The 17,161-nt window shown below is 53.4% G+C and overlaps 1 protein-coding gene across 1 annotated transcript; it reads left to right on the top strand.

The window, feature by feature from the left end:
• The first annotated feature begins 1,957 nt into the window (after positions 1-1,957).
• Positions 1,958-12,701, top strand: CIBAR2 (CBY1 interacting BAR domain containing 2). The gene is given in 12 exon segments (XM_030863811.1): positions 1,958-1,984; positions 3,856-3,961; positions 3,964-4,090; positions 5,948-5,986; positions 5,988-6,006; positions 6,079-6,097; positions 6,100-6,179; positions 6,296-6,339; positions 7,122-7,212; positions 10,187-10,300; positions 11,824-11,922; positions 12,411-12,701. Coding segments are annotated over 12 exon segments (1,056 nt in total).
• Positions 12,702-17,161: the final 4,460 nt, after the last annotated feature.

Here is a 17,161-nt window from a genome sequence, read left to right as displayed (position 1 = left end):
GGGGGGAGGGACAGGTAACCAGCACAGGACCAGCCACCCCAGGGCTGGCGCCACTGTGGGCAGACAGGCCAGGAATTGCCCTGGGGGCTGCCCTGCCGTCTCTTTACTGATGCACCAGGGACTTATTTCCCCTAACAACAAGGCAAGGAAAGAGGGCCACGGTCCCATTTTACCGGGGAGAAGACTGCCGCCCAGAGAGGTCAGCTGATTTGCCTAAGGTCACACAGCAGGGCTGGGATTTGAACCTGTATTTAGCTGACTCTAAAGTCCTCGCTTTCAGGGTGTGGAGAAAAGGGAACCCTCCTGCAATGCTGGTGAGAATGTAAGTTGGTGCAGCCACGGTGGAGAACAGTATGGAGGTTCCTTACAAAACTGAAAATAGACCTACCATAGGATCCAGCAATCCCACTCCTGGGCATATATCCGGAGAAAACTATAATTTGAAAAGATGCATGCACCGCAATGTTCATAGCAGCACTATTCATAATAGCCACGACATGGAAGCAACCTAAGTGTCCATCAACAGAGGAATGGATAAAGAAGGTGTGGTGTATACATACAATGGAATATTACTCAGCCATAAAAAAAACAAAATAATGCCCTTTGCAGCAACATGGATGGACCTAGAGATTATCATACTAAGTGAAGTAAGTCAAACAGAGAAAAGACAAATATCATATGATATCACTTACATGGGGAATCTAAAAAAATATACAAAGGAACTTATTTACAAAACAGAAACAGACCCACAGGCAGAGAAAACAAACTTATGGTTACCAAAGGGGAAAGGAGGGGAGGGATAAACAAGGAGTATGGGATTAACAGACACACTCCTATATATAAAAGAGATAACTATCAAGGAACTACTGTACAGCACAGGGAACTATATTCAATACCTTGTAAAAAACTATACTGGAAAAGAATCTGAAAAAGAGTGTCTGTGTGTTTGTGTGTGTGTGTATCACCACGCTGTACACCAGAGACGAATACAACACTGTAAATCAACTGTATTTCAATCAAAATAAAGTCCTCGCTTTCATATACACTTTAAAAAAAACAAACACACTCTTCGTTATAAAGACCTTCAGACGTACACAAAGTGAACAGACTTGTGCAGCGGGTCCTCCATGGCAAGTTACCAACATGCTGCTTTTCTACCTTCCCCTCTTCCCGCCCAATCTCTTACTGTTGGGGTTGTTAGTTGCCTATTTCTTTCCTTCAGGTAAAACGGAGATGCACTGAACTGCACACATCCTACAATTAGCAAAATGTACCGTACTTCAGTTAGCACAGTTTTGTATGTGCCGTTCTATTTTCTTCTTTTTGTGTTATCGTTGTTTTCTTGCTTTTCTAGCAATGAGCAGATAGTGTTTATAAGGGGGGAAAGGCCAGTAAAATGATGATTAACGCGTTGAAGATGTCCCTGTGGGCTGGTGCCCTGTCCCCTCGATTCAGCGCCGAGCAGCGATTCGCTGTGCTTTTTCGCAAACCCCCCCTGAGTAGCCAAGTCTCCTAGGAGCCTGGGGAAGGCCGCGTGGCCTTCTCGGAGGCGGAGCCCCAGCAATACGGCCCACGAGCACAGCTGGGCGCAGGGCCAGCAGCCCTAAGCCCGGTCCCCGCACCTCCTGGGGAACCCCAGCGCTGCCAGGTCCACAAGAACCTCCATCTTCACCGGGAGAGTGGGAGCCTCTCGGCGACCCCACCTGGGCCAGCGCAAGGCTGGTTGAGGCCTCCTAATCCGCTAGGGGAGGCTGGCCCGGGGAGAGGTTGCCTTAGTGACCAGCGGAGGCTCCTCCCAGGGTGACTGCAGGTGGCCACGTCGCCTGGTAACCAGGTGGCAGCGTCCCTTGAGCCAGGACCACGCAGCTGCACCCAGCCCCGTGTGGCTTCTCCCAGGCCTGTGGGACCCCTGGGGCCCTGGACCCCAGGACCAGGACAGCTGCTGTCTCCAGCCACAATGAACATCGTTCTCTCCAGGTGAGCAGCACCACGCTGGCCTGGGTTGGGAGGGAGGGGGCGGCCGGGTTTTCGGGGCCAGACGCACCAAGACAGATGGGGCCGCCTGGACTGCTGGGGCAGGGGGCAGTGGTAAGGATGCTCTCCCGCCCACACCACGCCCACCTGGAGGTCTAGAGACCATGGAGGCTTCCAGAATCTGGCCTCTGTCTGCTTCTCCAGCATTTTTGCCCACAGCCCTGGGGTAGCTAAATTCACAGGGGCCACCCCAACTTCCCTCACTCATCTCTACCTGGGAAACCCCTCTTCATACCTCAAAACCCCATCAGGCATCACCCCCTCTGTGAAATCGTCTCCAACCCCACTGCCTGCAGCCTGAATCTATCACTGCCTTCTCAACTTGCCCCTTACCCAGCTGTTTCCACGCCTGCCTCCTCTGGGGCTCACAAACTCGAGGGTGCCCCTGGACCACCTGATGGGCTTCTTTAAAAATGCAGCCCCCTGGACCTCGCTCACAGGGAGTCTGGCGGAGAGTGGGCTGGGATTCTGCAGGCTTAACTTGTGTCCCAGGCGATTCTGACTGAGGGGGTCCAAGGACCCCATGTGGAGGGACAGGGATTGCGGCCGGCTGTGTGACCTGGAGCAAGATGCTGCACCTCTCTGGTCTCCGTTTACCTTGTTTGCAGGGTAATACCCACGATGCGCACTGCAAACTGTAAAGGGCTGCAGCAGTTCGGGTTTGTCAGGAGGACAAAGGGCCCTCCTCTCAGCTTCCAGCTTTAGAGATGTGATTGGAGGGACGCACAGGCTGGGGGCTTTGGTCATACAGAGAGAGGATGGGGCAGTGACCACCTGGGTGGGACGAGGGGCAAGGAGAGGGTGCAGTGGTGCGAGAGCGAGGCGACTGTCTGAGGCTGTGCCCCCTTTACTGTCTCGGGAAGATGAAATCCAGCAGGTCCTTCACTCACTCCGTATTTTTTCATGGAACACCTGCGATGGGCAGGCCCCAGGCTAGCGGCACATAAAGATGAGTCAGCACGCTCCCCGCAAGCCCGACCCAGAAAGATGCAGAGGGTGAGAGGAACCAAGCACAACAGGAAGCGATACATGGTGATAAACGGCCTGCCAGGAGGACACACTAAAGGTTCAGGGCTGGGGGAGGGAGGAGGGACCCACGGGCGGAGCACGGCGTCCTCAGGGCAGCGAGAGTTCTCTGCGACACTGTGAAGGTGGAGGCAGGGTACTGACGATGGCACCTGTCAAAATCCACGGCATGCAGGACACCAAGAGGGAACCTTCATGTAAACGAAGGACTTTAGTTACTAAGAATGTGTCACTATGGGTTCACCTTTAGTAACAGAGGTCGGGCACTAAAGGGAAGCGGTTGATGATAGGGAAACCCTGAGCGCCGGGGAGGGGGTATGTAGGAACCCTGTGTACTTTCCACTCAGCTTTTCTGTAAACCTAAAACTGGTCCCCCCACCACCCAAAAAAGTTTATTAATAAAGATTTACGATGTAGAGAAGGGAGAGAATGTCAACAGCTCGGGGAAAAGAGAGAATCTGGGGATTTCAGAGAGAAGAGGAATACAGACCAACTCTGCTGGGAAGATAAAGCCCCTGTAAGGGCCCCGGGGTGGGAAAGGCCAGGTTAGGAGCCAAGCCCATGTTTGCACTCCTGCCCGGCCACTGACCAGCCCTGTGACCCCATTGGTCTCCCGCATCTGCCTTGACGGCCTGACCCGGGGACTTTGGGCATTATCCTGGGGACCGGACTCCTGGCCTGGGTTTGCCACCTACGAGGAGGGCGGTGGGTGGGTGACCCCTGTTTCGCTGTCGTGGCCTGGCCGGGCGTCCGTGCCCAGAACGGCTCCTCAGACCCCCACCTCCCCAGGGACAGCAGGTGTGGGTGACGGGGGACACAGTGACGCACGCTGAGAAGTGCTTCAGCCAGTTCTACTCGCTGCTGGCCGCCTACACCCGCAAGACAGCCCGGCTGCGTGACAAGCCGACCAACTGGTCAAGCAGCTCATCGACTTCACCAACACAGAGAACCCGGAGATGCGGGCCGCCCTGAGGAACTTCGCCGAGGACCTGGCCGAAGTGCAGGGTTACCGGCAGGCCGAGGGGAGCGAGTGGCCCCAGCGGACCCATTTCCCGGGGGGATCTGAGAGTTGGAGCCGGCCGGCAGGGTCCACAGTCAGCGGATGCATCTCCTCCAAAGGTGTCCCCAGAGTGAGGACGCTCACATCACTCCCTCCCCAGGGTGACACCGCAGTTTACAGGACTGAGAGCCTGGAGGCTTGTGGAGGGCAAGGAGGCTGCAGGGAGTTAGGGAAAGAATTAAAAATCAAAATCCCCATGGGGCGTATATACAATGGAATATTACTCAGCCATAAAAAAGAAGGAAATAATGCCATTTGCAGCAACACGGACGGACCTAGAGATGATCATACTAAGTGAAGTAAGTCAGACAGATAAAGACAAATACCATATGACATCACTTCCACGTGGAATCTAAAATATGACACAAATGAACTATGAAACAGAAACAGACTCACAGACATAGAGAACAGACTTGTGGTTGCCAAGGGAGAGGGAGCATTGGAGACGGAAGGGTTAGGAGTTTGGGATAAAAAAAAAACAATAATAAAAATAAAATAAAACAAAACTCCAGCCAGCCCAGAAAAATCCTCTCTGCGATGGTACAAAAGAATGAAACAGTTTTCTATTGAATAAGCGTTAAGTCAGAGGTAATGCACATCACAGGCGATGGAATAAGTGATGGCAAAGACAGAGAAACCTCACTCCCCCTGAGGACAGGGAAGGGGACAGCACCCTTTGTCACACAGGACTTCCTAATTCCACCTGGCGACTGGGTGGCCACCTGGGCTGGCTAATCATCTTTATCCAAAGAAAACTAAAACCTCACCTCACTCTGACAAGCAGGTAGGTACAGCTGGGAGCCGGGCACCTGGCAAACTCCCTGGAGACGCTGTGCTCCCCAAGTTTACAGCTCAGAGATGACTGGGCTTTCCTGGTTGTAAAACCAGCCAGAGGCTTCTTCAGTTTTTAAAGGCTTTATATCCATCTCAAAGGAACAGAGAAAGGATTTACAACTGCATGTTTTCTCAAAGGAATACTGCACGGAAAGGGAAGGGATAAGTTCCTTTCCCTCTCAGCACTTGGGAAAAAATTATTTCTTCTTTAGGTTTGCGTTTACAAGAGCCATAAGCCATAATGGAGGAGGAAGGGGCTGGGTGGGGACTCCAGCTCCCCCGGCCCATCGGGCAAACCCGACTCTCAGGGGACCCCATCCTCCAGGCACCAGCCTCACCTGGGAACCTGTCAGAAGAAGGCAGATTCTTGGGCTGCACCCTGGACCTGCTGAGTCAGAAGCTCTGGGGTGGTGCCTGGGGATCAGGGTTTCAAGAAGCCCTTGGGGGGACTCCTACACCTGTTCTACTGTGACACCCACAGGGTAAGCGCGTTACCCACACTAGCTTTAACTGTGACCACTGTTACCAGTACTGGCATTGTTTATCCTCGTGTCTAGTTTTAGGCTTGGCACACAGGCACTGACTCAGGGGCGTGCGGTGTCCCCCTCGCTGACCCTGCCATGTCCCTGGACGCCGCACAGCACAGTCAGCTCTGAATTCCCCGCTAGTCCGTGTGCCAGGTGGCTCTGTCGGCATCCCTGGTGAGACCTAAGGCAGTCTGGAGAAACGAAATAGCGCTGGGTCCCAACCAGTTGCTAAAAAACCGTGCGCGGGTACCCTCCTCATACCCACTGTACAGGCCAGGAAACAGGGCTCAGCGAGATGAAGTGTGTCGCCCGCGTTCGCAACCCCAAGGTGGGAAGAGGGCCCACCGTGCAGCTGCGGACGTGCAGACGGCGCTCTGTAAGTGCAGGCCGGTGGCCGCGCAGCCCCCAGCATCTGCCCGGCTCCACCCGCTCTGACTGTTATGTCCGCGTGCCCCCAGGTCGAGAGGCTGGAGACCGAGGTCGTCAAGTCCCTGAAGCTCTACGGCGCAGATGAAGCAGACCCAGGTGAGCACGGCGCTGCGGCGCGGGCCACGTGGGGGGCTGGGGCCCCAGGAAAGCACCCTCCTCCTTCCGTAGGCTGAGATCAAGGAATTCAACGCGTCCGGAACGAGGAGCTCAAACAACTGGAAAAGCTGGAGAGACTCAGGCAGAAGTCCCCTTCCCAGAGGTAGACCATCGTATCCTTCCCGAGGCAGGGGCCAGGGGGCGCTGAGGCCGGGGCCGTGCATCACCGAGCCCCCTCCACAGGGGCCGCTGGCTGACCTGAATCCCTGACCACCTGTTTCTGCCCCAGGTGAGCGTCGCAAGTCTGTCTGGGGAAGGCAGGCTCGCACGCAGGTAACGAACGGCCTCACAAAACACCGAGGTGAGCTTTACCTGGGCAGGTGTGTGCAGGGCCCCGGGCTCAGGACAGCAGAGTCAGAGGCTCTGGGACAGCCAGCCATCAGCCGGGGCTCAGGAGACCTGGCTTCCGTCCCATCAGCGATGCTACTCAGCGAGTCAGAGAGAGACTCCCCTCCACAGCCTGCTTCCTTGTCAGGGTTACCTACTTACTGCTCACGGGAGGCGGGTACTTCTAGGTGGGGAAACAGAAAAGTGACTTGCCCAAGGTCACACAGAGAGCTAAGGGGCAACCCCCAACTCAGCTCTGCGGGCGTCAGGCTCTGAAATCCAGCTTCCTCACGTGCCAGGCCTGCTGTGGAGTCAGGCCATATAGATGCCAAACAAGGCAACCAGTAAGTTAATTACCTAAAATCGTTCCACATGCGGGAATTAATTATCAGCGAACGTGGAGTACCTGTCATAGCAGTAGTTCAGCTGAGCCCACTCTCATGCTTGCAACAATCCTGCAAAGCAGGCCTTACAGCCATCCCCTGTTTGCAGGCAAGCACACTGAGGCTCAGAGGGGTTCAGTGACTTGCCTGAGGTCACACAGCTAACAAGAGGGTCTGTCCAAGAAGCAGCTGCCCCTTTCGCTGTGGTCCCACTCGGCCATTCCTTCCAAAACCAAATTGGCAAGAGGCTCCCACGATGCAGGACAGCTGGCCCAAGGGTGGGGTGAAGGGACAGAGAATGATCCAGAATGGAGCCCCCATGACACTTTGTATCTCTGGGGCCAGGCGGAGGGCCTTGGCGGATGCCAGCCGCACCTCCCACCAGCCGGAGGAGATGGTGGATGCCTTCCAGGAGCAGAAGCTGCAGGGCCTCCAGGTGGGGGTGGTCGGTCCCTGGTCGGAAGTACTCTGGGCGGCCCCGTGGGTGAGCTCTGGCGGGTGTGCACCTGTGTATGTGTGAGTGCATGTGTGTTCCCTGCGACACTGTGTGTGTGTGAGCTTGTGCCTGCTCGGCTCTCAGGGCCCTGACTCCCAGGACAGTTCATCCTGGCTTCCTCCTGGCCGCGGCGGGTAGAGGCCGGCTGCTCGGGCAGCTGTCTTGGGCAGCTGTCCTGCCCGGAAGCCAGCAGTGGCAGCCGTGCGCTCTCAGCACCCGGCCAAGCTCCCCGCCTACCAGGAGAACTGGGCAGAGTCTGTGCCCCCCAGCCCCTGCCTTTCCGCACAGTATCCACAGGACCCTCCTCCTTTTCTCTGCACAGCCCCAGGGGCACAAATACTTCCTCTCTCCACCCCGACCCACGCAGAGCCCCAGGCCCAGAGCCCCAGCTCCTGCAAGAGGCCTCAGGGAGGCGGCGCCTTTAAGGGCAAGATGGTCACAGAGACCCCCGCACCACTCTTGCCCCCCTGCCGCTTTCGCCCATTTTCCAAACTGCTGCCCCAAGGCTCTCACAAAAGGCAGCTCTGATTTGTCACTCCCGGGTGTAACACCCTCCTGTGCTTCCCTCATTCCAAGGAGAAAGGCTGAAATCCTCCCCAAGGCTTCAAAGCCCCAGCCCCGCCCTCCAGCCTTCCCTTGGACACACCACTCCACGCTCCAGGAGTTCACCAAGACCTTTTATACCTCAGGGCCTTTGCACAGGCTGTGTCCTCTACCAGGAGGGCTCTGCCCCTACTCTGCATCGCGTTCACACCTGCTGTCCTTCAGAGAAACTCACCTGGACCCCCAGACCTGGTCCGACCAACTGTTAACACTCTCTGCTCCGCTCCCTCTGGGGGCAGTTATCCCAGGGGGTGGATTCATCGTATCTTTAATTCACTCGTGAATCTCACAGATGTTGAATTCACACCTACTATGTGCCAGGCGCTATGCCTGAGGCTGAGGACATCACAGCCAGCAAAGTAAGGCCCCGTCCTCACAGAGCTGACGCTCTTGGGAGACAGAGTTCACGCAGACCCTGTGATGGCGGACGGCAGGGGAGATCTCACTGCTCCACGCCACCTCCTATACTGCACGTCGAAGCCACAGAGCAGACCCCCTGCCTGCCACGTCCCCTCCTGGGTCCTGGGCACCACGTCTAGGGCCTGGCACTCGGTGGGTACTCAGTAAATATTGGGAAAATGAATGAAAGAATGAACGAACGAAGCGAGCGAAACAGTGGTAATTACTGCTCAAGCATCCACGTTGCAGGCAGAACCTAAAAGCACCAGCAGACCATTATCAAGCACCTGACGTTTTCGAGGCCGGCGAGAGCACACAAGGTTCTGCACGGTCGGCGGCCAACAGAAGCACGCACTTTAACATGGGCATCCTTTAAAATTGGGGGAATTCATTTGTAAGAGACGCTTATCCAAACCTCCAAATGTTAAAAGAGATAAAAGCCCAAACTTGAAATAATCATTACCACTCTATCAGTTTTAGGTCACGATTCTAATGAAGTACCTACAAAATAACTCTCTGGCTCCTCTAAAAAGAATGTAAGCCATGCTTTCAAGCAGCGGTTCACTCACCTGAGCGCGCGTCAGAAATGCCCCGGCGGTCTCCTTAAAACGCACACGGGGGGCACACCCTGGCGTCCCATCCAGTGGGCCCGGGTGGGCCGAAGGATGTGCATCCCTGACAAGCTCCCAGGTGAGGCTGGTGTTGATGAGGGGCCCGCAGGTCGAGAGCCGCGGCGCTCACTGAATCTCTCGTAGGGCTTTGTGGACTGGGACCACTCCTGTCCTTCCTGTGCAGACGAATAAACTGAGGCTTGAGAGGATACGTCATTTCCTCGGGGCTACAGGCCGGCAAAGAGCAGGACGCGGCCTGTTGTTGTCACCAGCACGGCCTCCCGGGGGCAGGACGGGAGGAGGCAGGAGCCAGGGATTTCCAGCACAGTCTTTGGCCCCCTCGCCCCTTCCTTCTCCCAGGCGGCCTAGCGGCTTCCTCCGGCCCGCCTCTTCCAGGTGCTTCCCACGTGACAGGAAGAGGTGTGTCTCCAAACTGCAGGCTCCTCCCCCAACAGCAAGCCTCTTTCCTGCTGGGGCCTGCCACGGTGTAGGAGCTTGTGCTGAGCCCAGCACACAGTGGGAGGTTGTGCTGGGCCCTACACACAGTGGGAGCTTGTGCTGAGCCCAGCACACAGTGGGAGCTTGTGCTGGGCCCTACACACAGTGGGAGCTTGTGCTGGGCCCAGCACGTAGGAGGGGACTGACACACAGTAGGAGCCTGTGCTGGACTTGACACAAAGCAGGAGTGTCCCCTCAGGTCTGGCACACAGTAGGAGCTTGTGCTGGGCCCAGCACACAGTAGAAGCCCCCACTGGAGCCGGACATGCAGTAGGAGCTCTGTGAGAGCTTACTGAGCCAAGCTGAACCATCTGATCAAGAGAAGCCAACGTTTCCATCACTAATAATGTTTTGACAAGCTGGCTTATCAGGTTGTGGGCCTTCTGGGCCAGTAGCATCCCCTCCCTCTCCCATAAGACCCACTTCTAGCCCGTGGGTGACAGAGGCTGAAAGTTTGTAGCCATCAACCTGACCTCAGAATGAGAGAAGCGCAAGCTGAGTGGAGGAGCCCAGGTTGACAGAGCTGAGAAAAGGATGCCCCTCAGAAAGTCCACAAGGCCTCACACATTTCTGGAACAATCTCTGTGCAAGGGAGCTTTTGAACTATGGGAATGCATTATCTGTTCAACAAGAATAAATTAATTAGAAATAATATATTGAAATTCCACACCTAGGACCTTCCCTGCAAAGACAACTAAGCCCTCGCCCACACACACACACCCCCAATTGGTCCATGTCGAGATGACCCCAGGACAGTCCTTCTGACAGTGTTACTTATGTGACCTGGGCGTCTCTCCCCATAGAAAATTTTTTCGGACTTTGTGACCATTGAGATGGTCTTCCACGCCAAAGCGGTGGAGGTGTATTCCAGTGCCTTCCAGACCCTGGAGAGCTACGACCTGGAGAGAGATCTGGAGGTGGGTCACGGACATCTCATCTCCTATTTGGGAGGTGGGGCTGAATTGGAGGTTGTTTTTGTCTTTTTTTTTTTATTGAAGCCTAGTTGATTGACAATGCTGTGCTAATCTCTTCTGTACAGCAAAGTGCCTCCGTTTTACACGTATGACATTCTTTTTTAAAATATTCTTTTCCATTATGGTTTATCCCAGGAGATCCAATATAGTCCCCTGTGCTCTACAGTAGGACCTTGTTGTTTATCCATTCTATATGTAATAGTTTGCATCTGCTAATCCCAAACTCCCAGTCCATCCCTCTCCCTCCCACCCTCCCCCTTGGCAACCACAAGTCCCCAGAGGTGGGGAATTTCCCCAACACCTTCTCTCTCTCTCTCTCTCTCTCTCTCTCTCTCTCTCTCTGGACCATCCACGTTCATGACCATCACCTGGGTGCTTAAAAACAAATGAATCAACAACAACAAGCATCGCCAGGCTGATGCCTGCTGAACTTCGGAGGGAGACAAAGTGCTTATTACCCACACCTGATGTGATGAGGATCTAGAAAAAGCCATCTGAGTTATCTCTAATGTGCTGCGTCACACCTCGTGGTGTAAAGCAGCGGTCGTTTACCGGGATTATCTTCTGTGGCTCTAGGGTTGCTGGGTTCAGCTGGGCTGTCCTCACTCCGGTCTTTCAGCCAGTCCGTAGCTGGGGCCGGAGCTGTTTCCAAGGCCTCCTCGCCCGTGTGTGGTAGATGATGGCTGTCATCTGGGTCCAGGATGGGCCACGTGATTCTCAAAGTTCAGGGCAAAATGAAGACGTGGGCCCTTTGTTCAATAATTATTAACAATTCCAAGATGGCAGAGTCCTTCTGAGCTGGGGGCCCTGGGCGACTGCATGAGCTGTACCCCAGTGAGGCCCATCCCGTCTGGGTCTGCAGTGGGGTCTGCAGCCTGAATAACTGCCCACGGCCTCTCCATGGGGCGTGGACTTCCTCACAGCATGGCAGCTGGTCCAAGAATGAGCATCAGAGAATTACACTGTGTCACCTTCCGTGACCTAAGCTTCGAAGAAACTGAGCATCCTGTCTGCCACATTCTGTTCCTTAGAAGTGCGTCACTAAGGCCATATTCAAGGGGAGGAGAATTATAGTCCAGCTCCTGATGGGAGAAGTGTCGAAGAATTTGTGGATGGCTTTAAAACCATCATAGGAGGGTCAGTGAAGGTTGGCTGGGCTCTGGTGCATTCACTCAACTCTACTCTATTTTGGTCGGGGGGCAGTGTGATCTCTAATCTCCCTGCATGACTATGGACATGTTACCTTGCCTCTGGGCCTCAGTTTTCCCATCTGTAAAATGGGATGACAATGCCCACTTACCGCTCTGCAGTAGATCATAAGGAATAAGAAACAGGAGACTCCTAGGCGGACCTGGCGTAGGTGGGGGTCCCTGCAGTTACCTGGGCACCGGCTTCTCGTCCCACGTCTTTCTTTCCCGCTGGCACCCCTTTGTTTGTTTCCTGACCGGATCCAACCCTCCTGGCAGGATTTTAGAGCCAAGATGCGTGGAGTTCATGGGCGTTATGACGCTCGGCTGCTCACGGACACCACCCTGCCCCCGGCCGTCCCGTGGTTTCTCGCCCAGGTGAGCACTGGGGGTGGGGCGTAACACCTGTGACAAGGTGAAGAGACGAGAGACCAGAGGCCGGCTGAGAACTCGGGTCTGAGAAGGGAGTGCTGCTTGGGGAGTGGGAGGGTGGCCCTGAGTCTGACCCGGACCTGCCTGAAGCAGACTCAGGGAACCACAGTGTGGTGAGGGGCGTCTCATGCTTTCTGAATAATTCTCTTGAAAGGCAGAGGAGGAAGTATGGTCCCCAGCCAGACTGCCTGGGTCCAAACCCACTGCTCCCAAGCTGTGTGACCCGGGGAAAGTTCCTTAACCTCTCTGTGCCTTAGATTCCTCACCTGCAAAGTGGGGCCAATGATAGTAACCCCCCAAAGGGCTGTGGCATTAGGCGAACACATCTACCCGAAACATTCAGGAAACGATGCTTGTCACTGTCATTATTATTATCGCTGTTGTTGCTGTGATGGTGATGATGATTCTGTTGTTGTTGTATTTCTTTTATTTAGAGCACCCGGAGCACCGTACGGAGCCAGAGAAAAGAAGCAGCCAGTGAGGACAAGTCTGCCGAGGAGGACCCCGTGGAGGACCTCAGGGGACAGGGGAAGGGGCTGCATCGCCAGGACGAGAACTCCCCAGTCAGGAAAAGGGGGCTGAGGCTGGATGCTCGGAGGCTCTGCCGTGTGCAAGTCCCGTGTCCTCTGAGTCCCGCCTTCCTCATCTGTCTGGCAGGAATCACATCACTCAGCTCACAGGCTGCTCTGGGGATCAGGGTGCCCAGAAGGACACCTGGTACCTAGCAGGTGTTCAATAAACGTGGGCGCATCTCACCCTGACTCCTGCTGGGTCTCATTTCCTGTCTTACGACTGGGCTTCTGGGTGTTTAAGCCCGTGTGAACGTGTGTTACGGAACCAAACTCGGGTCCATTTGCCTGTGTGCAGTAAAGCCAATTTACTGACACCGGGTTGCAGTGAAGGAAAGGGCAGGATTTGTTGCGGGCGCCAAGCAAAGAGTCCAGGCAGCTGGTGCTCAAAAGCTCCCAACTTCCCGACGACTTTCAGGAAAGGTTTTTAAACACAGGGTGAGGGAGGGAGACTGTGGGGCGCGTTATCAGCTCTCGGACATTTTTCTTTTATTCTTTTTTTTTTTTCGGCTGTACCGTGCGACTTGTGGGATCTTAGTTCCCCAGTCAGGGATCGAACCCGGGCCCCCTGTAGTTGAAGCGCAGAGTCCTAACCGCTGGACCACCAGGGAAGTCCCTTGTGGACATTCTTCTGATTGGCTGCTGGTGAGGTAACTGGGCAGCATCCAGTTAACTTCTTCCACCTGTGGGGTTTCCGTACCTGCAAAACAGCTCAAAGGACATGGTGTAGAATATTATCTATAGCCCTTGAGGAGGAACTAAAGGTCCTTGGCTTTGTTTAATGGCTGAACTCTTATTATTTTGTCTTGCTTGACTATTTTCCTTAGCTTCTGCATTTTCTCATTTCTCTGATTAAATTTATTCTTTGGAACTCAGGGAACTAGCCTAGGAGGCTAAAGTTTTTCTACAAACAAGAGTCAGGTGGAGGACATTGGGTGGGTCTGTCCCGGGAAAGCCCCACAGAGTCCTTATTGGTCGCAGGTGAATCATCTCCCAGGGCTGCCCTAACACAGCACCACACACTGGGGGCTTCAAACCACAGAAATCTATTCTCCCTCAGGCTGGACTCCAAGATCAGGGTGCTGGCAGGTCTGGTTCCTTCTGGGGTCTGTTTCCCCTTTTTATAAGGACACCAGTCATAGGATCAGGGGTCCACCCCATTCATCCTAACTAAACATATCTGCAAAGACTCTATTTCCAGATAAGGTCACATTGTGAGTACTGGGAGTTAGGACTTCAACACATGAGTTTTGGGGACGCAATTCACCCAAACCATAGGGACGTGATGTGCGGGGATGACCGTGGGACCAGGGACACATCCCAGAAGTGGAGGAGGGGTGGGAGTCCGCAGTCTCGGCCGCCTGCCCGCCTGGGCCCCCTGGGTGTGCACATTTGGGGAGCAAATTCCTGATGGTGGCTGGGGGCATCTGAGCTCTGGGTCACTCGGCTCTCAGCACACCTCCTGCTGCCTCCTAGAGACCTCTGCCAGGGAGAGGACGTCCTGCAGCCGTTCAGGATAAACACTACGCTCTGGAGCCAGCGAGCCCCTGATTTCATTCCCCACTGCGGGTACCATGATTTCCTCCTCAGCAAAGTGGTGAACAAAACCTTCCTCGCGGGTGTGGAGAAAAGGGAACCCTCCTACACTGTTGGTGGGAATGTACTATAAACTGGTGCAGCCGCTACGGGGAACAGTGTGGAGGTTCCTTAAAAAACAGTGTTGCCATATGACCCAGCAATCCCACTCCTGGGCATGTATCTGGAGAAAACTAATTCAAGAAGATACACGCACCCCAATGTTCATGGCAGCACTATTCACAATAGCCAAGATACGGAAGCAACCTCAGTGTCCATCGACAGAGGAACGGATAAAGATGTGGTACCTACACACAATGGAATACCACTCAGCCATAAAAAAGAATGAAATAATGCCCTTTGCAACAGCTTGGATGGAACTGGAGATTATCACCCTAAGTGAAGTGAGTCAGACAGAAAGACAAATATCATATGATATCACTTACATGTGGAATCTAAAATATGACACAAAGGAACTTATCTACGAAACAGAAATAGACTCACAGACGTAGAAAACAAACTTATGGTTACCAAAGGGTTAAGGGGGGGTGGCATAAATTAGGAGTATGGGATTAACAGATACACACTGCCATATATAAAATAGATAAACAAGGTCCTACTGTATAGCACAGGGGTATCTTGTAATAACATATAATGAAAAAAATATGAAAAAGAATATGGATATGTACAACTGAATCATCTTGCTGTACACCAGAAGCTAACACAACATTGTAAGTTAGCTATATTTCAATAAAAAATTAAATTAAATTAAAAAAAACCCAAACCTTTCTCATGGGATCATTGCAGGATTAACGTCTTCGCCACAGTGACTTTTATTTCCCAGAATGCAGCTCCAAGGCACCTCCTCAGGAAAGCCCACCCTGATTCAACCAGGAAGGACACTCACTCCAAAAATAACTAAAACATTCTATATTTCCTATATAATAATTTATAAAATAACCTTATCGTAGATTGTATTATATATCATCACACTTACAGTATATATTTTATGTTATATTTTTATACTCTAAGCATTTATATGTGTGCACATGCATGCACAGACAGACACACACAAATGTACCTTTTTTTAACCTCAGTTGTGTCTGAACCCCACTGATAGTTTCTGAAGGAAAAGGACCTTGCTTCTTCATCTTGTGGTCCTGGAGCCTGGTGGCGCCTGGCACACAGTAGGTGCTCATTAAAGGTAAGTTGACGGCACAAGGGGCCTCTCCCCTCCCTCTCTGGCCCCAGCACGCCGAAGAGACCAATTGTTCCCAATTCCAGGGTTGGACATCGGCCAGGAGCTTCCCTGGCTCTCTCTGTGTGCATGGTCGCTTGGGAGTAGGGACAAAATTCCTAGCTCCTCTCTTTGGGGCCCAGGAGGTGGGAGGTGGGGTGAGCAGGGGTGGAAGGAGCATAACTTTTGGGGTCTCTTCCTTTCAGAGTCCCAGGCATTGAGGACAAACCCACCCCACTGCTTCCCAGTGCAACTCGCGCAGGATCTGAGCACAGGAGAAAAGAGAGCACCTGCGGTCACTTCCTGGGACATTAAAAGGTGACTTCGTTAGTGAGAGGCTAGTTCCAAATATGGAAAGAGGGGAGATGCTTCTTTCGGGGAGCCAGAGCGTTTGTGGCACTGCGCAGGGGAGGTGGCTGCAGGCAGAGGTGCTCGGCACGAACTTAAGGGACAAGACTGTTACCATGGTCAGGGTGCCCCAGAAGCCTCAGCACCGTTTTAAGCGTCAATAAAGTCAGAAGTAGAAAGGTTACAATTTACAAAGGAACACGATGTGAATGCCTAATTGTTTAAATTTCTTTTATATTTAGTGTCATGAATTTTGAAGAGTCTGTTTTAAATGGATTCCTATAAAATTTAGAGAGAAGTTTGGTCGTTTTTCTTTTTCCTTTAATGGGCGGGACCCTTCCTACAGGTGCAGCTCCCAGGTTGATTTATTTCCCCATCGGGACAAGGAGGAACGAGATTAGAGTGAGAAGCACGTTTGCATTTCTCGCAGGAACCGCCTCAGATGGGTGATGTTTTCCCTCCCATTATATGGATGAAGAAACTGAGGTTCAGAAAACAATTTGGCAAAAGGCACGCAGTGGGTTGGTGGGGAGGTAGAACGGGACCCAGGCTCGGGTCCCCGTGCTCTTCAGAATCCTTGCTGCCTTCAGAGGGGTCCTTCCCTGTCACCAGGAGTTGCCTCTGAATCCAGCCCCTGGCCTTCAGCTGCTGGACTCTCCTGGCACCTGAGGAAAAGTCAGGTGTGAAGGCTTCTACCACCCGGGCCGGTCCTCCAGGCTGGGTGGGAGAACCAGAGACAGGGCGGTCTGGCCCCTGCCCCACCGAGCATCAGGGCACATACCCCAGCCCATCTCAGGTGGCCAGGCCAGGGCTGGGGGACCTGCCTGCACCTTCGCCCTGGGAACCATCCCACCCGGGGCCCCTGGAACTGAGTCCACTTCTCCAGGTACCAAGGACACTTCTTCTAGGCCCTGTGCTGGTCCTCAGGCTTACCTCCCGGATCTGTTAGTCTGGAGAGTTAGAACATGGCTATTGACCTCTTATAATCAGAAAAAAAGAAAGCCCAACATTTCACAAAATACGTCTGTCAAACCAAGTTGTAAGGGATGATGAAGGTGTCCTGTGTGTGTCAGGCGGGGGTGGTAATCGCGTTCTACTCACAGCCCCCCGACCCCCAAAAGCAAGAAGTGAGGCAGCTGTGGCTCAAAGGCAAGACCAGGATATCAGCTGGAAGGGGCCGGAGGCATCCTGGAGGCCAAGGCCCCTCCGTTCACTAACACACCCCGGCGGTGACTCAGCGGACACTCCCTCTGCCCATCGGTTTGGCCACGACACACACACACGTCTGCACAAGACCCAGCTGCTTAGCCTAAGTGGGGAGAACGTCTATTTGACCCCAGAAAAAAGGTGTTTTCTCTGTCATCACTGAGAAGATTGTAAATTCTGTAAAAAAAAAAAAAAAAAAAAAAAAAATGTGCTCACGGACATGTGAAAACAAAAATTCAACAGACTGACT

Source organism: Globicephala melas, chromosome 19 (genome assembly GCF_963455315.2).
Source record: "Globicephala melas chromosome 19, mGloMel1.2, whole genome shotgun sequence".
NCBI classification, from domain to species: Eukaryota; Metazoa; Chordata; class Mammalia; order Artiodactyla; family Delphinidae; genus Globicephala; species Globicephala melas.
The sequence above is the reverse complement of the archived record's forward strand: the minus strand, read 5'-3'. Positions and strand labels throughout refer to the sequence as shown.